This window comes from Dipodomys spectabilis, unplaced genomic scaffold (genome assembly GCF_019054845.1).
Source record: "Dipodomys spectabilis isolate Male_0828 unplaced genomic scaffold, ASM1905484v1 ptg000039l, whole genome shotgun sequence".
Lineage (NCBI taxonomy): Eukaryota > Metazoa > Chordata > Mammalia > Rodentia > Heteromyidae > Dipodomys > Dipodomys spectabilis.
This window is the reverse complement of record NW_024870716.1, coordinates 3,048,155-3,066,553: the sequence shown is the minus strand read 5'-3', so window position 1 is coordinate 3,066,553 and position 18,399 is coordinate 3,048,155. Positions and strand designations below refer to the sequence as shown.

General features: G+C 39.7%; 1 protein-coding gene across 1 annotated transcript in view; it reads right to left on the bottom strand.

Annotated features, from left to right (window-relative positions):
• Slc38a4 (solute carrier family 38 member 4) overlaps positions 1 to 17,233 on the bottom strand; it is a 36,743-nt gene extending 19,510 nt beyond the window's left edge. Inside the window, exons 1-5 of the mRNA XM_042677679.1 lie at positions 17,030 to 17,233; positions 10,272 to 10,362; positions 8,735 to 8,850; positions 4,212 to 4,285; positions 3,477 to 3,569 (exon numbers count right to left, since the gene is read on the bottom strand). Coding sequence (XP_042533613.1) covers positions 3,477 to 3,569; positions 4,212 to 4,285; positions 8,735 to 8,850; positions 10,272 to 10,362; positions 17,030 to 17,148 — 493 coding nt within the window. The 5' untranslated portion in view covers positions 17,149 to 17,233. The remainder of the gene's footprint in view (positions 1 to 3,476; positions 3,570 to 4,211; positions 4,286 to 8,734; positions 8,851 to 10,271; positions 10,363 to 17,029) is intronic.
• Between the last annotated feature and the right edge of the window lie 1,166 nt (positions 17,234 to 18,399).

Sequence of the window (18,399 nt, the reverse complement as noted above, 5' to 3'; positions counted from 1 at the left end):
CTAATTAACCACTCAAAAACTGGAACTGGAGCTATGGCTCAAAGTGGTAGAGCATTAACCTTGAGCAAAAGAGCTCAGGGACACTGCCCAGGCCCTGAGTTCAAACGCTACAACCAGCCAAAAATTTTATATATATGGAATTGCATGTTAGAAATCTTAGGTAATGCCACAAAGTTTAGTGATCTTAGGAGTTGCCTTTTTTTTTTTTTGCAAAGCTTTTGTATAAGCTTAGTACAGCATTCCTTATAATAGTGAAAAACTGGAAGCAGTTCAACTATTCACCAATAAGGATTTGGTAGCCAATTACAGTACATATGAATAAAGGAAAAGTTCAAAAGCCATTAAAAACAATATACATCTAAGACACATGGTAAAATTAAAAAGCATCTACAAGTCAGTTATCATCAGGTGATTAAATTCTAACAGTGATAATATAATTATTAAACTTGTCACAGAGGAAAATGTGAAGCAATTATTTTTGAGGGTGACTCAGGATAGAGTCATTTAATGTTTCCGTTATTTACAACGAGTGTATATTTGTTTCATAATTATGAAAACACGTATTTAAAAGGCATCAGAGGGCCTCCAGAGAGAGACATGTCGAGAAGTCTGCAAGTGGGAAGCAGTTCAGAGCCCTTGTCGTGGCCCATGTGTTACCCTTCTTCATCCTCACAATGACCTGGGGACGTCAGAAGATCACTCTCATTTTCACTCAAGGAAAAAGTTAACTCAAAGCCGTAAAATGATTTCCCCAAGGCCACTGACAGTGATAGAAACAGACTCACATTCAGGTGCAAAAAACTCCAAAAGCTTATCCTCTACTTAGAGATTTCAAAATACCTTTTTTTAAAAAACAAAACAAAACAAAATCCATGAACATACATTCACACAAACCAAGACAGCCCAGAGGAATCCCACTGACAGCCAAGAAAAACAATGGACCAGGAGGAGAGATGAAGAGAAAAAATGGAGAGGGAGATGGGGAAGAGAGACACACAGACTGAATGTATGCTAGAGTTAGAGGCCTTCAAGACACAGTAACAAAAGGGAAAATGCTATATGTAAAGAAGGCATGGGGGATTTTTAAAAATAGTTAATACTAATACTATTAGAAGGTAAAATACAATTGCTATGGTTTGACACAGAATATATATGGGATAGATGATGGATACCTAGATATGAAATATTACCAAAAAGATAGAAGATAGATAGATAGATAGATAGAGAAAATAGAAGATGGATGGACAGTTTATAGAAGACAGAAGATAGATAAATGGATGGATGGATGGATGGATGGATGGATGGATGGATGGATGGATGGATGGATGAACAGATATGGAAGATAGGTGGACATGGGAGAGAAGATGGATGGATAGACACATGTGGAAAATAGAAGATAGATAAATGGATGGATGGACAGATATGGAAGATAGAAGGCAGATGGATGAACAGATACAGAAAATAAATACAAGACAAATAAATAAATGGGATGGATAGATGAATGTATATGAAAGATAGATAAATGGATGGAGGACAGAAATAGAAGATAGAAGACAGATTATATAAATAAAATAGGTAGGTAGGTAAATAGAGATAGATAGATAGATAAGAGCTATGAAAGACTGCTAATAGAGATAGACGATAAATATAGAGGATGCATGGATGGACCATAGGTCAGGTGATCACTATTTTGGCTTAAACTATTTCTACAATGGAAAATAGGAGATAGATAAATGGATGGATGGATGGTGGGAGAGATATGGAACATAAAAGATTGATAAATGTTTGAATAAATGGGCAGATATGGAAGACAGAAGACAGACAGACAGATATGGAGTTGGTAGAAAATATTTAGAAAGCTAAGTAGGGGAATATGATGGATCCTACTTTCAGACCACTGAATTTACCTTGAAAATAACAAGACATACTGAAAAAAAAAATTTCAGTAGGAGAAGCAGGAATAGACCTGAATCTGAGAAAATTTGTGTGGAGGAAGAGTTAGAGAACAATAGCAGAGGACTCTCAGGGCAGAGTGAGTGATTGGTCAGAAACTGCAGAAAGAGTCGGGGCTGGAATGGTGATCACCTGGTCTGTGGCCCTGAAGAGGAAGGTGAACAGAGATTCAAGAGACACATAAGAGGTAGGCTGGATGGAATTGGGTATTTCATTGGATGCGTGGGGTTAGGGAGAGAGGGAGAAATTTAGATTGACAGCAGATTCTCTACTTTAAAATATGCTGGCTGCTGGTGAAAGTCATAGGTCCCAGGCTTAGAACAGCGGCTGGAGGCCTGGATAGAAGGGGAGGAAAGAAGTACTATGATGTAGCAATAAAGATGGCACAGGAAGAAGCAACATCTAGCAGGAGACTTGAATGAAATGAGGTTCTGGATACCTCCTGAGCACCAAGACACAACAGACCCAGTGTGAGACTAGAACCTTGCTAAAAAACATCTATAATCCTAAGCTATTAAGAAAGCTGAGATCCAAAGGATGGAGGTTCAAAGCTAGCCCAGGCAGAAAAGTCCCTAAGACTCTCTATCTAATTCATCAGAACAAAGAAAGCAGAGCCGGAGCTGTCATTCAAGTGGTAGAACTCCAGCAGTACAAGTGTGAACTCCTGAGTTCAAAACTCCTGGTACTGAGGGGGAGAAAGTACATTTCTAGGCTCTCCCCTGGAAATTATAATTCAGTAGGAATTACAAGGATCTGTGAAACCAAAGAACCTGAGGTCACTGTGATCCTCATGTTTCCTTGCTAAACGTCTAGAAACTTTTTCTGGTCTTTACTTGATGCACACATTTGTGCATCTGCACGTCCTACCCCAGCACCCTCTAATCCTACAATGTGACCTCAGTCATGCATACGAGATGCCCATAGGTCTGACAGTGATAGAAATGAGCACTAGTGTTTTAATTTCTAAAAGCAATCGTCAATTCCAGAACAGCATTAGAAAGCAACAAAGAGCCAGGTGTTGGTGGCTCACTTCTTTAATCCTAGCTACTCAGCTGAGATCTGAGGACTGAGGTTCAAAGCCAACCAGGGCAGAAAAACCCATGAGACTCTTATCTCCAACTAACTACCAGCAACAACAACAACAACAAAGCCAGAAGTGGAGGTGTGGCTCAAGTGGTAGAGCATTAGTCTTGAGCAAAATAAAGCTTAGAGACAGCACTTATGTCTTGAATTCAAGCCCCAGGACCAACACACACACACACACACACACACACACACACACACACACACACACACACACACACACACACAATCAAAAATTAGTGGGATTTTATATATGATAGAATTCCAGATATTGCTGCTTTTAATTAAAATCCAACAGCAAATCTATGAAGAAATTTTGTTTTCTGAAACTTAAGAACAATAAAGCAGCTGCTTTTCTGTATCCCAAGTGCTTCTTTGTTGCCATAAGACTTACGTGTTGAATATTCAAGAAAGTTCCCCTGAAAACTATGTCCCCTTACCTCCAATATTCTGCATGGTAATGGAGGTAAAGGCTCCGATTTTACCAGGCCATCCAAATGCCTTTTCACCTAATTTCTCATAAATTAAAGACCCTACAATGAAAGAGAAAATTACCTTGTTAGAGGATAGTTTCAATGACTAACATATTTCTCTACTATAATTCTATACTGAGGTCTCAAACATATAGACAAAGAGAAATTATAAACCCAAAAGACACCACTTCAAAAACCAATACTCAATGCATTAAATTGTTCTCCGTACAAAAGGCTTCATTTAGAGTTAGTTGTACCTACAGAAGCAGAACAGTTATTTCTAGCATCTACCATTTTTTTCTCCCTCTTTTATTTATTTGTTTATATTCTTCTATTTGGCTTGAACCTGAGCCAGTCAACTCCTACCCTTGTCTTTCACTTGTCAAAATAACTCAAAAATCTTGGGGGATTAAAAAAAGTGTGAAATGGACTAAAATGATCACGAAACAACATAGGCTGAAAGTCTCACAACTTGAGGGGATAGGTAAGGCTAGGGAAAATGGGGGAGAGTGATAGAAAGGGTGACATTCATCAAGCTGCATTATTCTCATGAACCAGCATGTTGAGTTGAAACCCCTTTATACAACTACCTAAAGATAATGTTAAAAAAAAAAGTTATATAAATAAACAAATAGTAAGACTTTAGAAAAAAATTGAAAGGCTTTCTAATATTCTAAGATATAGGCTTAAGGGGTCGCATACCTCCTTCCTTGGCTGTCTTTAGTAAAAGATGAACTGAATACAGTGATAATATTGCCACTGCAAGCAGCAAGATTCTGTAAACAAATAGAGAATAGAAAATAAGGTTTCTATAACAAATAAGACAGAGTGTTATTCGTCATTACAATAAAGGATCTGCCTTCTCAATTATTGACTTTCCAAAAGGATCTGGATATAAAAAGTGCTGGGAAAGCCTTTTCAGAATGATACACATTTTTTTTTCTGGTTGTACGATTTGAACTCAGGGCCTTGCTATTGCCTTTAGCCTTTTCACTCAAGTCTGGCGCTCAACCATTTGACCCACAGCTCTACTTCTAGCTTTTTGGTAGTTAACTGGATGTAAGAGTCTCATGGATGAACTTATATATGAGACAAAGGGTACAGAAATAAGAAACAGCAGCAGAAAGGAATAAACCAGAGGAAAAAAAGGAAAGAAGAACTAGAAACAGTATAATGAGAAACCTCTTACTTCCATTTCTTGGAGTTCATTTTGATAGGCATCATTTTAAATGATCTTATGCACATAGCTATGGAGCCCTTGTGATCCTCTTCTAAGAATATCCTCCTTTGTTCTCACTGTGTGGATGTTTAGATTTGCTGTTTAATTAATCACGTCCAGGTGTAATTATTCGTCTTTTACTGTCCATTGGGTTTACTTGTAGATTTCTAGGCACATTCTAGTTACTACCAATGAGAGGAACCATGCAGCCTATGTTTCTTTGGGTCTGGCTTACTTCGCTTACTATAAGTTTATCTGATTTGGGGAGGGAAACAGGGAACACAGAAAGGATGAGCCAATTCAGCAGTGTACCCCACTAGATACTATGTTGGAAATGAACTATACAACTTTTGGGAAGAGGGAAGTTGGGAGGGGAAGAACTAGGAGAGAATGAGGGAAGGGGTGACACTGTTCAAAAGGAAATGTACTCATTACCTGAATCATGTAACTGTAACCCCTATGTACATCACCTTTACAATGAATTGAAGAGTTTCCATAGACCTTCCTGCCGGGACTGACTTCATACTTTGATCCTCAGATTTCAGCCTCCTGAGTGGCTAGGATGATAATCGTAAGCTACTGGCTCCAAGCTCATCAGATGTATTCTTTAATGGAACTCAACAGAGAATTTTCGGTATTTTATAGTTCCAAGCCTACTACCTGAAGTTCCTAGTCTATAGTTATGTTAAAGTTACACAGTTGCAGACTCGATTTCATTACTTAGATACTAGGTCTACAACAAACGAAGGAGACACCACATCGAATGACTCTGGATACAAGTGTATGTATGTATATATATATATATATATATATACATATATATATATATATGTATATATATATATATATAATATCTACATCAACACGTTAAATTGAAGCATCACTCAAGAAACTGACTAATGAAAACTTAATTTAAAATCTAGAAAGCAAATCAGACAGCCTGAGCTGTGACTGATCCTGTCCATTAGAGAAGACATTTGTCAACCATAGGGTCAGACAACTGTATGCATAATAGAGATGGCAGGGAAAGGTAAGTAGAAGTATTCCTTTTTTATTTTTACTTTTTTGTGTTCAGAATGAATCACTTAGGTTATCAGGGTCCTCTATATATCCCCTTTATGTTGATACCGATCAACATTTATACAGAATAATATTTAGAGCCCAAAACTAAATGTGGCTAGAGTGGATAGAAGTGGGCATGATGACACATGCCTGTAATCCCACCATTTGGGATGCTGAAACAGGAGGATCATGAGTTAGGCAACCTAGTGTCTCAAAAAAGAAACAGCACACCAATTAAAAAGTGTGATTAAAAGCATCTATATAATAAATGAAGTGACATTACTGCCTTTGCCTGAAGTTTAAAAAATGTATACATGTATATATTTCCTTCCTTTGCTCATTTTTCATGATGACATTCCCCCATATTTAGATAACTCTCTGGTACAATGCTGTAAATGTACATTTAGACCGTGAATGGTGCATTTTATAACTACTCTAGCTATATTACATTCTTCTCATCCAAAAAATATGCCTGCCCAAATTGTCTGATCATCTAGTCCTGATCATACATGTCTAATATATATTTTTCCATATCTTTATGAAATTATGTAACTCTGATTGCATGATTTTGTTCTGTAGAAATGCAATAAGCATTCCCTCTATTCTAAACATATACTTGTTTGGGGATAAAATCCTAGGATTGAAAGCAATAAACACAGCATCATTTTCTATGAAGTAAAGGGGGCGGCTGAGCCCCATCCTTAGCTACTTACTCATACAAAGACCATCCTAGTGTGTTTAGTGATTTAATTGCTCCAGCTAAATTAATCTGCTAAATGTTTACAGGCCTGAAATGAGACCCTTGTTTTAAAAATGGAATATTCTCTTGCCATGAAAATGATCTATGCCCTAGGGTTAGGAAAAGTGTTTCTCATTTCTATTCATCAGTGATCTATGATAGCTTGCTAATTAATTGTAATGGTATGCATAATTAATTAAGGAGAAGACAGTCTTTGTGTCTCAGAGGTAATGCACATTATGAAGGCATGCAAATATATAAATACATTTCTAGCATAAAACTCTGATAATTAAAAAAACTAGTTTATTTAAATATGGTCCATAACAATTAAGTTGATATAAAAACCCATTCACTGCTGGACACAGGTTGAGATCTAAGGATCACAGTTCTAAGTCAGCCTTGTCAGGCAAGTTCTTGAGAGGCTTGTCTCCAATGAACCACCAAAATACCAGAACTGGAGTTGTGGCTCAAGTGGTAGCCTTGAGCAAAAAAAAAAAAAAAAAAAAATCTAAGGGACACACACACACACACACACACACACACACACACACACACACACATACAGTATTATGCTGCCAAGACTTCAATCAAGGCACTAAAACTAGATAAATATTTATAGTCCTGACCCTTATCCTTCAGATCACTGTGTGATTAGCTAATCACATGTGGCATTCAGAACCCAAATAGGATCTATGTGTAATATGAACGTTGCATTCTTAGACGGTTGTCTAACTCTCTAGCATTGCATTAGATGTCATTCTTGAGAAGAATTCCGCAGTGGCCAGCTGTGGCTCACGTGCCATGTGTAACACACACCCAGACCTGCGGATGTCACTGTGGCCCAGGCCTAAGTGGTCTCTACTTTGAGGGTCCCCTGGGAGCTGGTCTTCTGCAGCGTTTGACTGACCAAGTCTGGTGAAGATACACAGGCTGAGCAATAATGTTCAGTCTCACAGGAAATATTCCCTGTGACGGGCTCTGTGACAGGTGTTAGAGATGAGGCATAGCATGGCATGTAGGTTCAAGTCTCTTGAGTGCCTGGTTTATCCAAATGATGCAGATGAAGACACTCAGGATGTTGAAACTTCAGTGACTGGGTGGACAATAGATATGCACCAGTCATAGAGGTCACCGGAAGAGAGCTAACAAAGGAGAAAGAAAAGGGTCCAAGACCATGTGCAAAGGCTCAGGGGTGAGTGGAAACGTGGCATCTTTATGGGATGAGGGATGCCAGTGTGGCTGTAGGTCTTGTGCTCAGGGAACAAGATCAGGGCACGCTGGACTCAATGTCCAGTGTGTTTTTTGGCATGCATTTTCCTTTTTTACAATTTTTTGAAAATTTTAAGTAGTTCTATAATGGGGCTTCAATGGAACAAGTCATAAGAGTATAATACATCAGTGTTACAACTTCATTGTTCTCCTCCAAGTCTCCCAGCCCCATCCCAATCCTCAATTTTCCTACTTCCATTTTCACATACGTACATGGAATATTATGACTGCATTTGTCTCCCCTTCTCCCTCCATTTCTATCCTTGCCCCTTCTGTGAGGAGGGTTGCTTTTCAGATTAGACTCCAGAAAAGATCTTCCTGACTATGAAACACTAACTTTATTATTATTATGTGTGTGTGTGTGTGTGTGTGTGTGTGTGTGCTGGTCTTGGTGCTTGAACCGAGGGCCTGGGCACTGATTTTTTGCTAAGTTTTTTTTGCTCAAGGCTGGTGCTCTACCACTTGAGCCACAGCTTAAAGCTGGCTTTTTGGTACTTGATTAGATATAAGAGTCTCACAGAGTTTCCTGCCTAGGCTAAGCTTTGAACCATAGTCCTCAAATCTCAGCATCCCGAGTCGTTAGCATTATAGGCATGAGCCACCAGCACCCAGCTAATATTGACTTATTGTAAGCATTTATTTAGCAATGAGGTGCGTTGTAAATTAGCTTCTTTCTGTAGAAGAGAGGAACTGCTCCAGCTAGCACTTGGGATGGTTGAACACATAGACTTTCTAGTTTTTGCCTAGAGCTAGATAGATGAGCAAGTACCATGATTCCTCAGGTTGGAAGTTGTATCTAAAAGCAAGAAGTACTTGCCAATATTTCCTCTAATTCTTAGTTTCTCCATAAAGATCACACTTCAGATTGTTCATTGGAACAGTACCAGGTTCTGGCAAGGACTTTGTCAATGAATATAGACACGTAGGTTCACTTACATAAAAAGGATGATGCCTGTGTTGGCCATGGCATAGGACAAGCCCAAAATACCACTGCCCATAATGGCGTTACTCAGGTTGAATGAAGACATTCCAAAGGAAGTGGTTCCAGGATGCTAGAAGAAAAGGGGGGCACTTTATAAGCAAATACTTGTTATGGGATCAATCTGGTTTTGTATTATTCTTTTTATTCTTCTGCTTATTGTTGTGAGTGTCAATCCAGTACTGGGGCTTGAACTCAGGACCTAAGCACTGTCCCTTAGTTTTTTCACTTACTCAAAGGCTGCTGCTCTACCACTGGAGCCACAGCTCCATTTCCGACTTTTTGATTAACCAACTGGAGATAAGAGTCTCATAGATCTGTCTTCCTGGGCTGGCTTTGAAGTTGAGATCTTCAGATCTCAGCTTCCTGAGTATCAAGTACTGCAGGTATGAGCCACCAGCAGCCCAGCTCTTTCTGGATTGTTCTTATACTCACATTGTCTTTCCTGGAGGAGATTAAAATCTAAAGACTAAGGTAATATGGACTGGGAAGGTGGCTCAGTGGTAGAGTGCTTGCCTTACATGCTTGAGGCCCTGGGTTTGATTCCTCACCACCACATAAGCATTAAAAAAAAAAAGCCAGAAGTGGTGCTGTGGCTCAAGTGGTAGAGTGCTAGCCTTGAGCTGAAGAGCTGAGGGACAGCACCCAGGCCCAGAGTTAAGGCCCCACGACCGGACCCAAAGAAAAAAAAAAGACTAAGATAACATGGGGGAAGAACTGTATTTGATTTCGGTGTTCTGTATCTTGTATATATATTTTTTTCTAATTTGGGGAGGGGAAGGGAAATAACAAAATGCTGAAATAAGGATACAGGATGACCCATTGTAACAATGAGATGTACAAGACACTATGTTGAAAATGAACTTTACAACTTTGCAGGGGGTTGGTGGTGGTGGTGGTGGTGGTGGTGGTGGTGGTGGTAGTGGTGGTGGTGGTGGTGGTGGAGAAGTTGGGGAGGTGGGGAGGAAAGGGATGGCAGGGGAAAAACAAAGTAGGGGGTAACAATGCTCGACAGGAAATGGACTCATTACTTTGTCATGTAACTATAACCCCTCTGTACAATAAAAAGAATACATATATACTTTAATATATATATATTTTAAAAGACTAAGGTAAAATAAAGCCACGACTTTAAGAAAAGTATGTCATTTTTCATTGAGATATAGTGCTTGCTTTCAGCAAGTAAAAATTAACGTGTGTGTGTGTGTGTGTATGTGTGTGTGTGTGGTATAAAAAGAAGGGAAAAAACAAGTATGATTGCAGATTGTATTTGGGTTTGAATGACTTCTCAAAAATAAATAAATTTCATAAATGATTTATGCAGCCATATGGCGAACAGGAAAAACAAGCCCTTATTCCAGTAAGGGCCTGAATAAACAGAGAATGTGCTGATCAAGGCCTGGAAAATTTCATTCACATTGTTTTGCCACAGAGATTGAGGCAGATGAGACACCCTCAGACCTGTTCTTGCTTCAACAAAGAGATTCCACTTACATGCTCATCATCGTAATCGGCCAGCTTCTTTTTCCCCAAAAATCCATTTGTCAGGAACTTCTGGCTTTCTGTATCTTCATTAGTAAATTGACTAAACACCCACATATACATACAAGGAAAACAGGAAAGCAAACACATCAAAATAAATACCCTCAGTTATATTGACATGTCAGGCGATCTAAGGCTTTGAACTAGGAGAACAAAAACTAAGGGCAGGGAGGGAAAGCTACTTCCATTTTTCTTTTTCATACCAATGTTCCTTTCCGGTCCTCAAACTGAACCTCATTTGTGAGTAGATGTTGGAAAGGAAGAAAAGATGAGTTACAAAGGAAATAGTTTAACTGCAAAATAATTTATGCTGTATTTATTATTTTATCTAAAGATTAATGGGACCTAATCTTGTTCTCACTTAGAAGATTCCAGAAAACAGATACAAAATGATTGCTCTTTAAGTTTTCTAAACTACTACCATATCAACCAGGTGATTAAGTTATTATTATTATTATTGTGTGTGTGTGAGAGAGAGTGCATGTGCCAGTAACAGGACTTGAAACCAGGGCTTTAAGCCTGACCTCCTATTCCCAACTTTTTAGTGGCTAATTAGAGATCAATGTTCATGTGTTCATGGATTTTCCTGCCAGGGCTGTCAGACTTCAGCCTCCTAAGTAGCACCCCATTTATTAATACATTATTTTTATTTATTTGTTTATTCTTATGGCACTGAAGATTAAACCCAGGTCCTAAATGAATGCAAAGTGGACTCTATATAAGTCACTCTCTGGGCCTGTCGCCTGGGTGCTGTCCCTTAGCTTTTTCACTCAAGACTGGCACTAAGCCACAGCTCCACTTCTGGCTTTCTGTGGTTCATTGTGATAAGCTTCTCCTGTACTTTTCTGCCCAGGCTGGATTTGAGCCATGATCCTCAGACCTCAGCCTCCTGATAAGGATTACAGGTGTGAGCCACTGGTACCAGCTTTGAATTTGTTAGCTTAATAAAGATGTGTTAAATGCTTAGATATTGGGATCTTCAACTCATTGGATGCCCAAAATATCCCTGAGAAGAACGCGGACAGTCCTATTCATCAGATGAAGCAACTAGGACTCTAAAAAATGAAGGAGCCCATATTCACCTGCCAGACTCCAACTCTAGGACCTTTTCCAATAGTAGGTATTCCTTATTTTAGAGCATGTGCATGCATATATTGCTTATCAGAAAATAGTAGCTCTGTGTTCTGAGTGTGTGTGTATATGTGTGTGTTTTGATTGCTCTGAAAACGCACCTGGATTATTATTAGATCATAGATGACATGAAAATTGTTAAAGAAATCTAACCAATTGGAGGAGGAGTGGAAAGGGTAATAGGACTCAGCCACAGTGCTGTGTGCAGCACATTGTGTTTCTGGTCTGCGTGAGCACAGTTGGAAACGGCACACATTAATTCTCATGGCTGCTCAGCTGCTGCAGCATCTCTGCCTGAGCTTTGAAGCAACGGACTAGAGGCCAGCCATATTTCCAAAAAGCTTCACTAATGAAGCCAGCTGCTACGATGGCTTGTTTACCCACCAAATTACCACACAGGCTTTTCTCATTGCTGTTACTTAAAATGCTCAACTCTGGTTACTTCTGAAAAATGGTTCCTTATAAGTTAGGTGTAAGCTGTTGGTTTTGTTTTTGTTTTTACTTGCTGGTCCTAGGGCTTTTTGAACTCAAAGCCTGGTCACCATCCCTGAGCTTTTATGCTCAAAGGCTAGTGCTCTTCCAATTGAGGCACAGCTCCATTTCTGATTTTTTGGTGGTTAACTGGAAATAAGAGTCTCATGGACTTTCCTGCCTGGCTGGCTTTGAACCATGATACTCAGATCCCAGCCTCCTGAGTAGCTAGGATTACAAGTGTGAGCTACTGGCACCAAATAGATAGTTGCAACTTTAAAGGCATTTCTTGCATTAAATGACAAGATAAAAGAAATTGAACACAGTGGTTCATGCCTGTAATCTTAGACACTCAGGAGGCTGAGCTCTGAGGATCGTGGTTCAAAGTCAACCTGGGCAGACAAACCTGAGTCTTTTACCCAATTAACCAGCACAAAAGCTAAAAGTGCTGTGGGTCAAGTGGCAGAACATCAGCCTTGATCAAAAAAGCCAAGGAAGAGCCAAAGGTTCTGAGTTCACAACCTAGTCCCATTGTGCACGCACAAACGCACATGCGCGCGCACGCGCGCGCACACACACACACACACACACACACACCACAGAATAACTGAAGAAAGTTTTCTCCTAGAAATAGATTAGAAAGTGATTATGATACGAGATCTGTAAATATTATAGGGGAGTTAATCCTGAAAATTAATCTGATAAGAAAGTGAGAATGGTGTGAGATCTGAGGATCACAGTTCAAACCCAGCGCAAGCAAGAAAGTCTGTGAGTCTATTATCTCTACTAAACTACAAAAAAAAGTGGGAAGTAGCTGGTACCGGTGGCTCACGCCTGTAATCCTAGCTACTCAGGAGGCTGAGATCTGAAGATCTCGGTTTGAAGTCAGCTAGGGCAGAAAAGTCCCTGTGAAACTCTTATCTCCAATTAACCACTCAAAAACTGGAAGTGACAGTGTGGCTCGAATGGTAGAAAGCTAGCCTTGAGCAAAATTGTTCAGGGACAAAATCAGTCCCTGAGTTCAAGCCCCAGAAACAGCAGAGAAAAAAAAAAAAGAATGGTGAGCAATACCAGGTGTGGACAGAAGAATACAGAACTCAGGAGTAACTAGCTCCAAGCATGCAAGTTAACAGTATTCCCTGACATTCTCCTTTACTCCTTGTAGAAAAATATCATACCCTCCATTGTTGTCTTCTTCCATTTGCACACTCTCTCAGACACCTTTTTTTATAATTGTGTGTGTGTGTGATTTATTGCAATAGTCTGTGGTTAAACTCTACTTGCTGTACAAGGACTGACTCACATTTCTTTTAGCAAGACTCTGAGATAAGAAAATAAAATGAGACTAAAGACTACAAAAGCAATATCACTTAAAAGAAAAATTGAAACAAAGGAATGTCTGACACTATTTTTTTTACTTTAATTGAGAAATTAAAATCTCTGTTCCATGCATCATTAAAACATTAGAATTTGAAAACAAGATGTATTGTAAGCATAAACTGACATATTGAATTGAAACCCTGTTTTAATGTGGTGTGTGTATGTGTGAGAAAGAAACTCAATTTTCTTTTTTTACATGTTCTTATTTTGTCAAAGATGAGTTGTAGCCCTAAAGCATGCCAAGATTGTACAAAATGTATGGAGAAATGTCCCTAGTGTGTCATATGTTTTGATACCAAAACGGAGTATGTATTGAAAACATAAGTGAAATGATCCTAAATCAATACAGTATGTGGAATTTCCCCAAAAATTACATTTGAAAGTTCCATCTAAATCCAACATAAATAAAACCCATCTTTTAAAAGTGATTCTAGCTGGGTGCTGGTGGCTTATGCCTGTAAACCTACCTACTCAAGAGACTGAGACCTGAGGACTACAGTTCAAAGTCAGCTCCAGCAGCTGTGAGATTCTTAATTCCAATTAACCAGCAAAAGACAGAAGTAGAGGCATAATCCCAGTGGTAGAGTTCTAGCCTCAAGCAAAAAAGCTAAGGCCTAGGCCCTGAGTTCAAGCCCCAGTACCAGTACATACCACACACACACACACACACACACACACACACACACACACACACACAAAGTGATCCTAAAATTACATGATGGCTTATGATTGAGCTAGGAGTTGTGAAGTGTGAGTGGTTCAGTAGATGTTTTATGATGTTTAGCCAAAGCACTATTGCCCTTTCTGTTATAACTTTTTGAAGGCTAAATGGTATCAATCACTCCCAGTCTATTCTTGCAAAGATGCTCCATTGAGCTCAGCCAACCTCTGCAAAGCTCATAACAGTGTACAATTCTTTCAGACTCAGAAAGTCTTAGGATTTGGATCATTTCCTTAGGGTGATGATGTAGAACAGAAAGAACAAAAATGTATTAAGTATCATCCATAGTTCAATGCATTCCTTTAATGATTAGAGAAAAGTACTTGAGGCTGGCCACTCTCCATCTTCCGCTGAAATTCAGAGGCGATAAATCTTTTCCAAAGTTAAACAAATACCCTTCAGACTCCAAGCCCTGTGCTACTTACTATACTGTATCCTCAAGAATCACTCCACTTATGGCTGGGAATGTGGCTCAGTGGTAGAGTGCTTATCTAGCATTCATGAAGCCCTGGGTTTGATTCCTCAGTACCACATAAACAGAAAAAAAGTCAGAAGTGGTGCTGTGGTTCAAGTGGTAGAGTGCTAGCCTTGAGCAAAAGAAACTCAGGGGGTAGTTCCCAGGTCTAGGACTGGCAAAAAAAAAAAAACAAAAACAAAAACCCACTCCACTTAGAAAGTGCCATGGTTTATCCCACTATGAGCTCCTTAGTCTAATCTTAAATCCACTGTACTGCACACCTTCCTGCAAGAATAGTACTTTCACCTGAAGAACTTACTGGGACATGTGAATAAAATGAGAAGTCCTTTTGTTGTATGCCAGGACTAGCTTGAACTCAGAGCCTGGACGCTATCCTTTAGTTTTTTTCATTTAAGGCTGATGATCTCCCATTTGAGCCATAGCTCCATTTCTGGCTTTTTGGTGGTTAATTGGAGCAAAGAGTCTCATAGACTTTCCTACCAGAGCTGGCTTTGAACCGTGATCCTCAGATCTCAGCTTCTTGAGTAGCTTGCACGTACTTACTATTCACTAGGCAGTGTGAATGGGTGGGGGGAAGGGGAGGGAAGAGGCCATTAACCTGTGTTTAAGGTGTGACTATCACCTGAACAGGAAGGAAGGAAGGTCACCTCCCTGGGGGAGGGCTAGGGAGCAGGGCATTTGGAGAAGATTTCATAGGAAATCTGATGTTCAATTGACTCTTGAGGAGTGAGGTATTAATAGGGATGGGTGATTTCAGGCAGAGAGGGCAGAACAGTGAAGGCAAGAGGCTCCAGAAAAGGAGCAGGAAAAGACACCGGGCAGGAGACGTAGGCCAGGAAGAGTCAACAAAAGGACTTGCATGCCAAGCAATGCATAGTCAAATATTCATTTCATAACTAATGCACAGTCTTGCAATGGTTTTATCCCATGGTGGGGACATGATTCAACTTGTAAAATATAAAAGACTACTGTTGCTGGGTGCTGGTGGTTCATACCTATAATCCTAGATACTCAGGAGCCTGAGATCTGAGGATCGCAGTACGAAGCCAACCCAGGAATGAAAGTCTGTGAGACTCTCTTATCTCCAATTAACTACCAGAAAGCTAGAAGTGGAGCTGTGGCTCAAGTGCTAAGATGCTAGCCTTGAGCACAAAAGTTCAGGAACAATGTTCAGGCCTCAAGTTCAAGCCTCCTAATTGGTACCAAGAGAGAAAGAAAGACAGAACAGAAAGGAAGGAAGAAAGGAAGGAAGAAAGAGAGAGAGAAGGAAAGAAAGAAAGAGAAAGAAAGGAAGGAAGAAAAGAGAAAAAGAAAAAAAGACTACTCTTGTAAAATATGTGGAGGGCTGGATAGAAGAAAATAAAATAAAAGATAGGCAGACAAATGAGGACTGACCTAGTAGAAAAGAGGATGAATGTCTGAAGTAAGCCAAAACAGATAAAGAGAAAAAGGTGGTTTTGAAACATTAATAAGGAACAGTCAACTGGATATAGATAATAACAGATATAGATTAGGTGAATATAGATTAGGTGTAAGGGTTGGGTGAAGGAATGAGTTCAAGTTGAAGCTCAGGGACTTTGGACTCAGTTGTTAAAGACACTGGTGAAGCCAGGTGTCAGTGCCTCACACTTGTAATTCTAGCTACTCAGGAGGCTGAGATCTGAGGATGCCAGCTCAAAGCCAGCCCAGAACAGGAAAGTCCATGAGACTCTTATCTCCAATTAACCACCACAACGCTGGAAATGGAGCTGTGGCCCAAGTGGTAGAGCACTAACTAGTCTTGAGTGAAAAAGCTCAGGGACAGTGACCAGGCCCTGAGTTCAATCCCTAGGACTGGCATAAGGAGGAAAAAAAAAAAAAGATAGTGGTGTTTTCAGCAAGATGGGAATTATGAGGGAATGACAGCTTTGGGGTTTTTTTATTTTTCAATTTCTTTTTGTTGTTATTGTGCCAGTCCTGAGGCTTGAGATTTGGGCCTGGATGCAGTCCCTTAGGTTTCTCATTCAGAACTGGCTCTCATAGACTTTTCTGCCTGGGGACTTGACACTTTGATCCTCAGTTCTCAGCCTCCCGAGTAGCTAGAACTGTAGGTGAGAGCCACCAGCACCCAGTGGACGGTTATCTGTCTGATCTGAAACTCAGAGGAGGGTGTGGCATGTGTTCCATGTCATGGATGATGGCTGAGCTTAGTCAGTGGACTCTTTTAGCGTGAAAAGAACCCTGGAGATGTAGCAACAGTTCCAGTGCAGTAAGAAGGAACAAACTAAGAAGACGTCAATGTAAATAAAATACCGACGCCATCATTAACAGACACCCAGATATTATAACCTCAGTTCTAAATCAGTCAACACAAAGGTGGGCAGTATTACTATACTTCTGCTTCTGGATAAGGAAATTGGTGTGTTAACACAAATGTTGGTATCTCAAATATATTTATAAACCAACCCACCTCTTCCCAATGAGATTTTTGATTTCTATACCCAGAAGCCTGGGTTCATCCATCAGACAAGGTAATTTTTAACGTCATACCTGCTCATGGCTGCCTTCTCCGACTTTCCCATTGCCGTGTAGCTGTCCTGAACACTTTCTCCACTGCTACTCTCATCATCGGGTTCGATGTTGACATTTCTCAGTTCCATGGGATCCATTTGACCTGTCAGCGCTTTCTTGTCCACACAAGAGCTCCTTCAGTGTAAATAATATACTGTACCTGTGGCTTAAGGCCCTTTCTCTTTGTGATGATGTTCAGAACACTCTGTTCTGCAAACAGAATACAAAATAAAACCATCATTTTCTTTAAATTACATTCATTTGAACCACCTATTGGTTTGTACATGTTCTGTAAAATCATGAAAGGTAAAATCCTGGAAGTTTCACAAGGATAGGTTGTGAAAGTTTCCTTTAACCCCTCCTCTCTACCCCTCCCCCCCATTAAAAAAAAGGGAAAAAAGTAAATATGTGAGAGTTGAAGCAAAAAAAAAAAAAGACTAATTATTGTTAAACAAACCAGTAGAAATTTGAAGTGTCTGTGCATAATGAACCCAACAGGTGTCCTGATAGTTACTAAAAAAAAAAAAAGAAAAGAAAAGAAAGAAAGAAAAAAGAAAAAAACAGTCAACATGAAAATTTAGGTATTTGTACACAGGCTGTATGATTTACAAGGGGACAAAGTAAATGGTTGATCAAGGAAAATCTGTGAAGTGTCTCTACTAGCAGTACCTAGAAAGACAACAAATGCTTTCATTTAATTGGGCATGAAAGAACCATGAAAAAACATGATAATATGCCACCCATGTTAGGATCAAGGTTAGAAGACTATTTTTGAGCCAAGAGCTGGTGGCTCACACCTGTAATCCCAGCTACTCAGGAGACTGAGAGGTGCTGAGGTTTGCAGTTCAAAGCTATCCCTGTTAGAAAGTCTGCGAGACTCTTATCTCCAAGTAACCACCAAAAAGCCCGAAGTGAAGCTGTGGCTTAAGTGGTAGAGCATCAGTCTTGAGCCAAAGCTCAAAGACAATGCTCAGGCCCTGAATTCAAGCTCTAAGATGGGGGGTGGGGAGCGGGCGGGAAACGCGTTTGCATGTTGTATGCGTGCACACACACACGCACACACACACACACACACACACACACACACACACACACACACCAAGAAAGCAAATTTCATCTGGATTTTGAATCAACAGTTAAGAACAGTAAAAAAAGAAATCTGATAAAGCTTAGAATTGTCATCACCATCAATACCTTAGAATCATTATCATCACCATCTAGGTCAAATTCAATTATTTGATTCATTTCGTATTATCCAATTCTATTTTAACAACAGAGATGCAGGTTTTAATGGTGGCTCTATCTTTAACTCATTGGGTCTCAGTACAAGCCATTGATCTTTTCCAAAG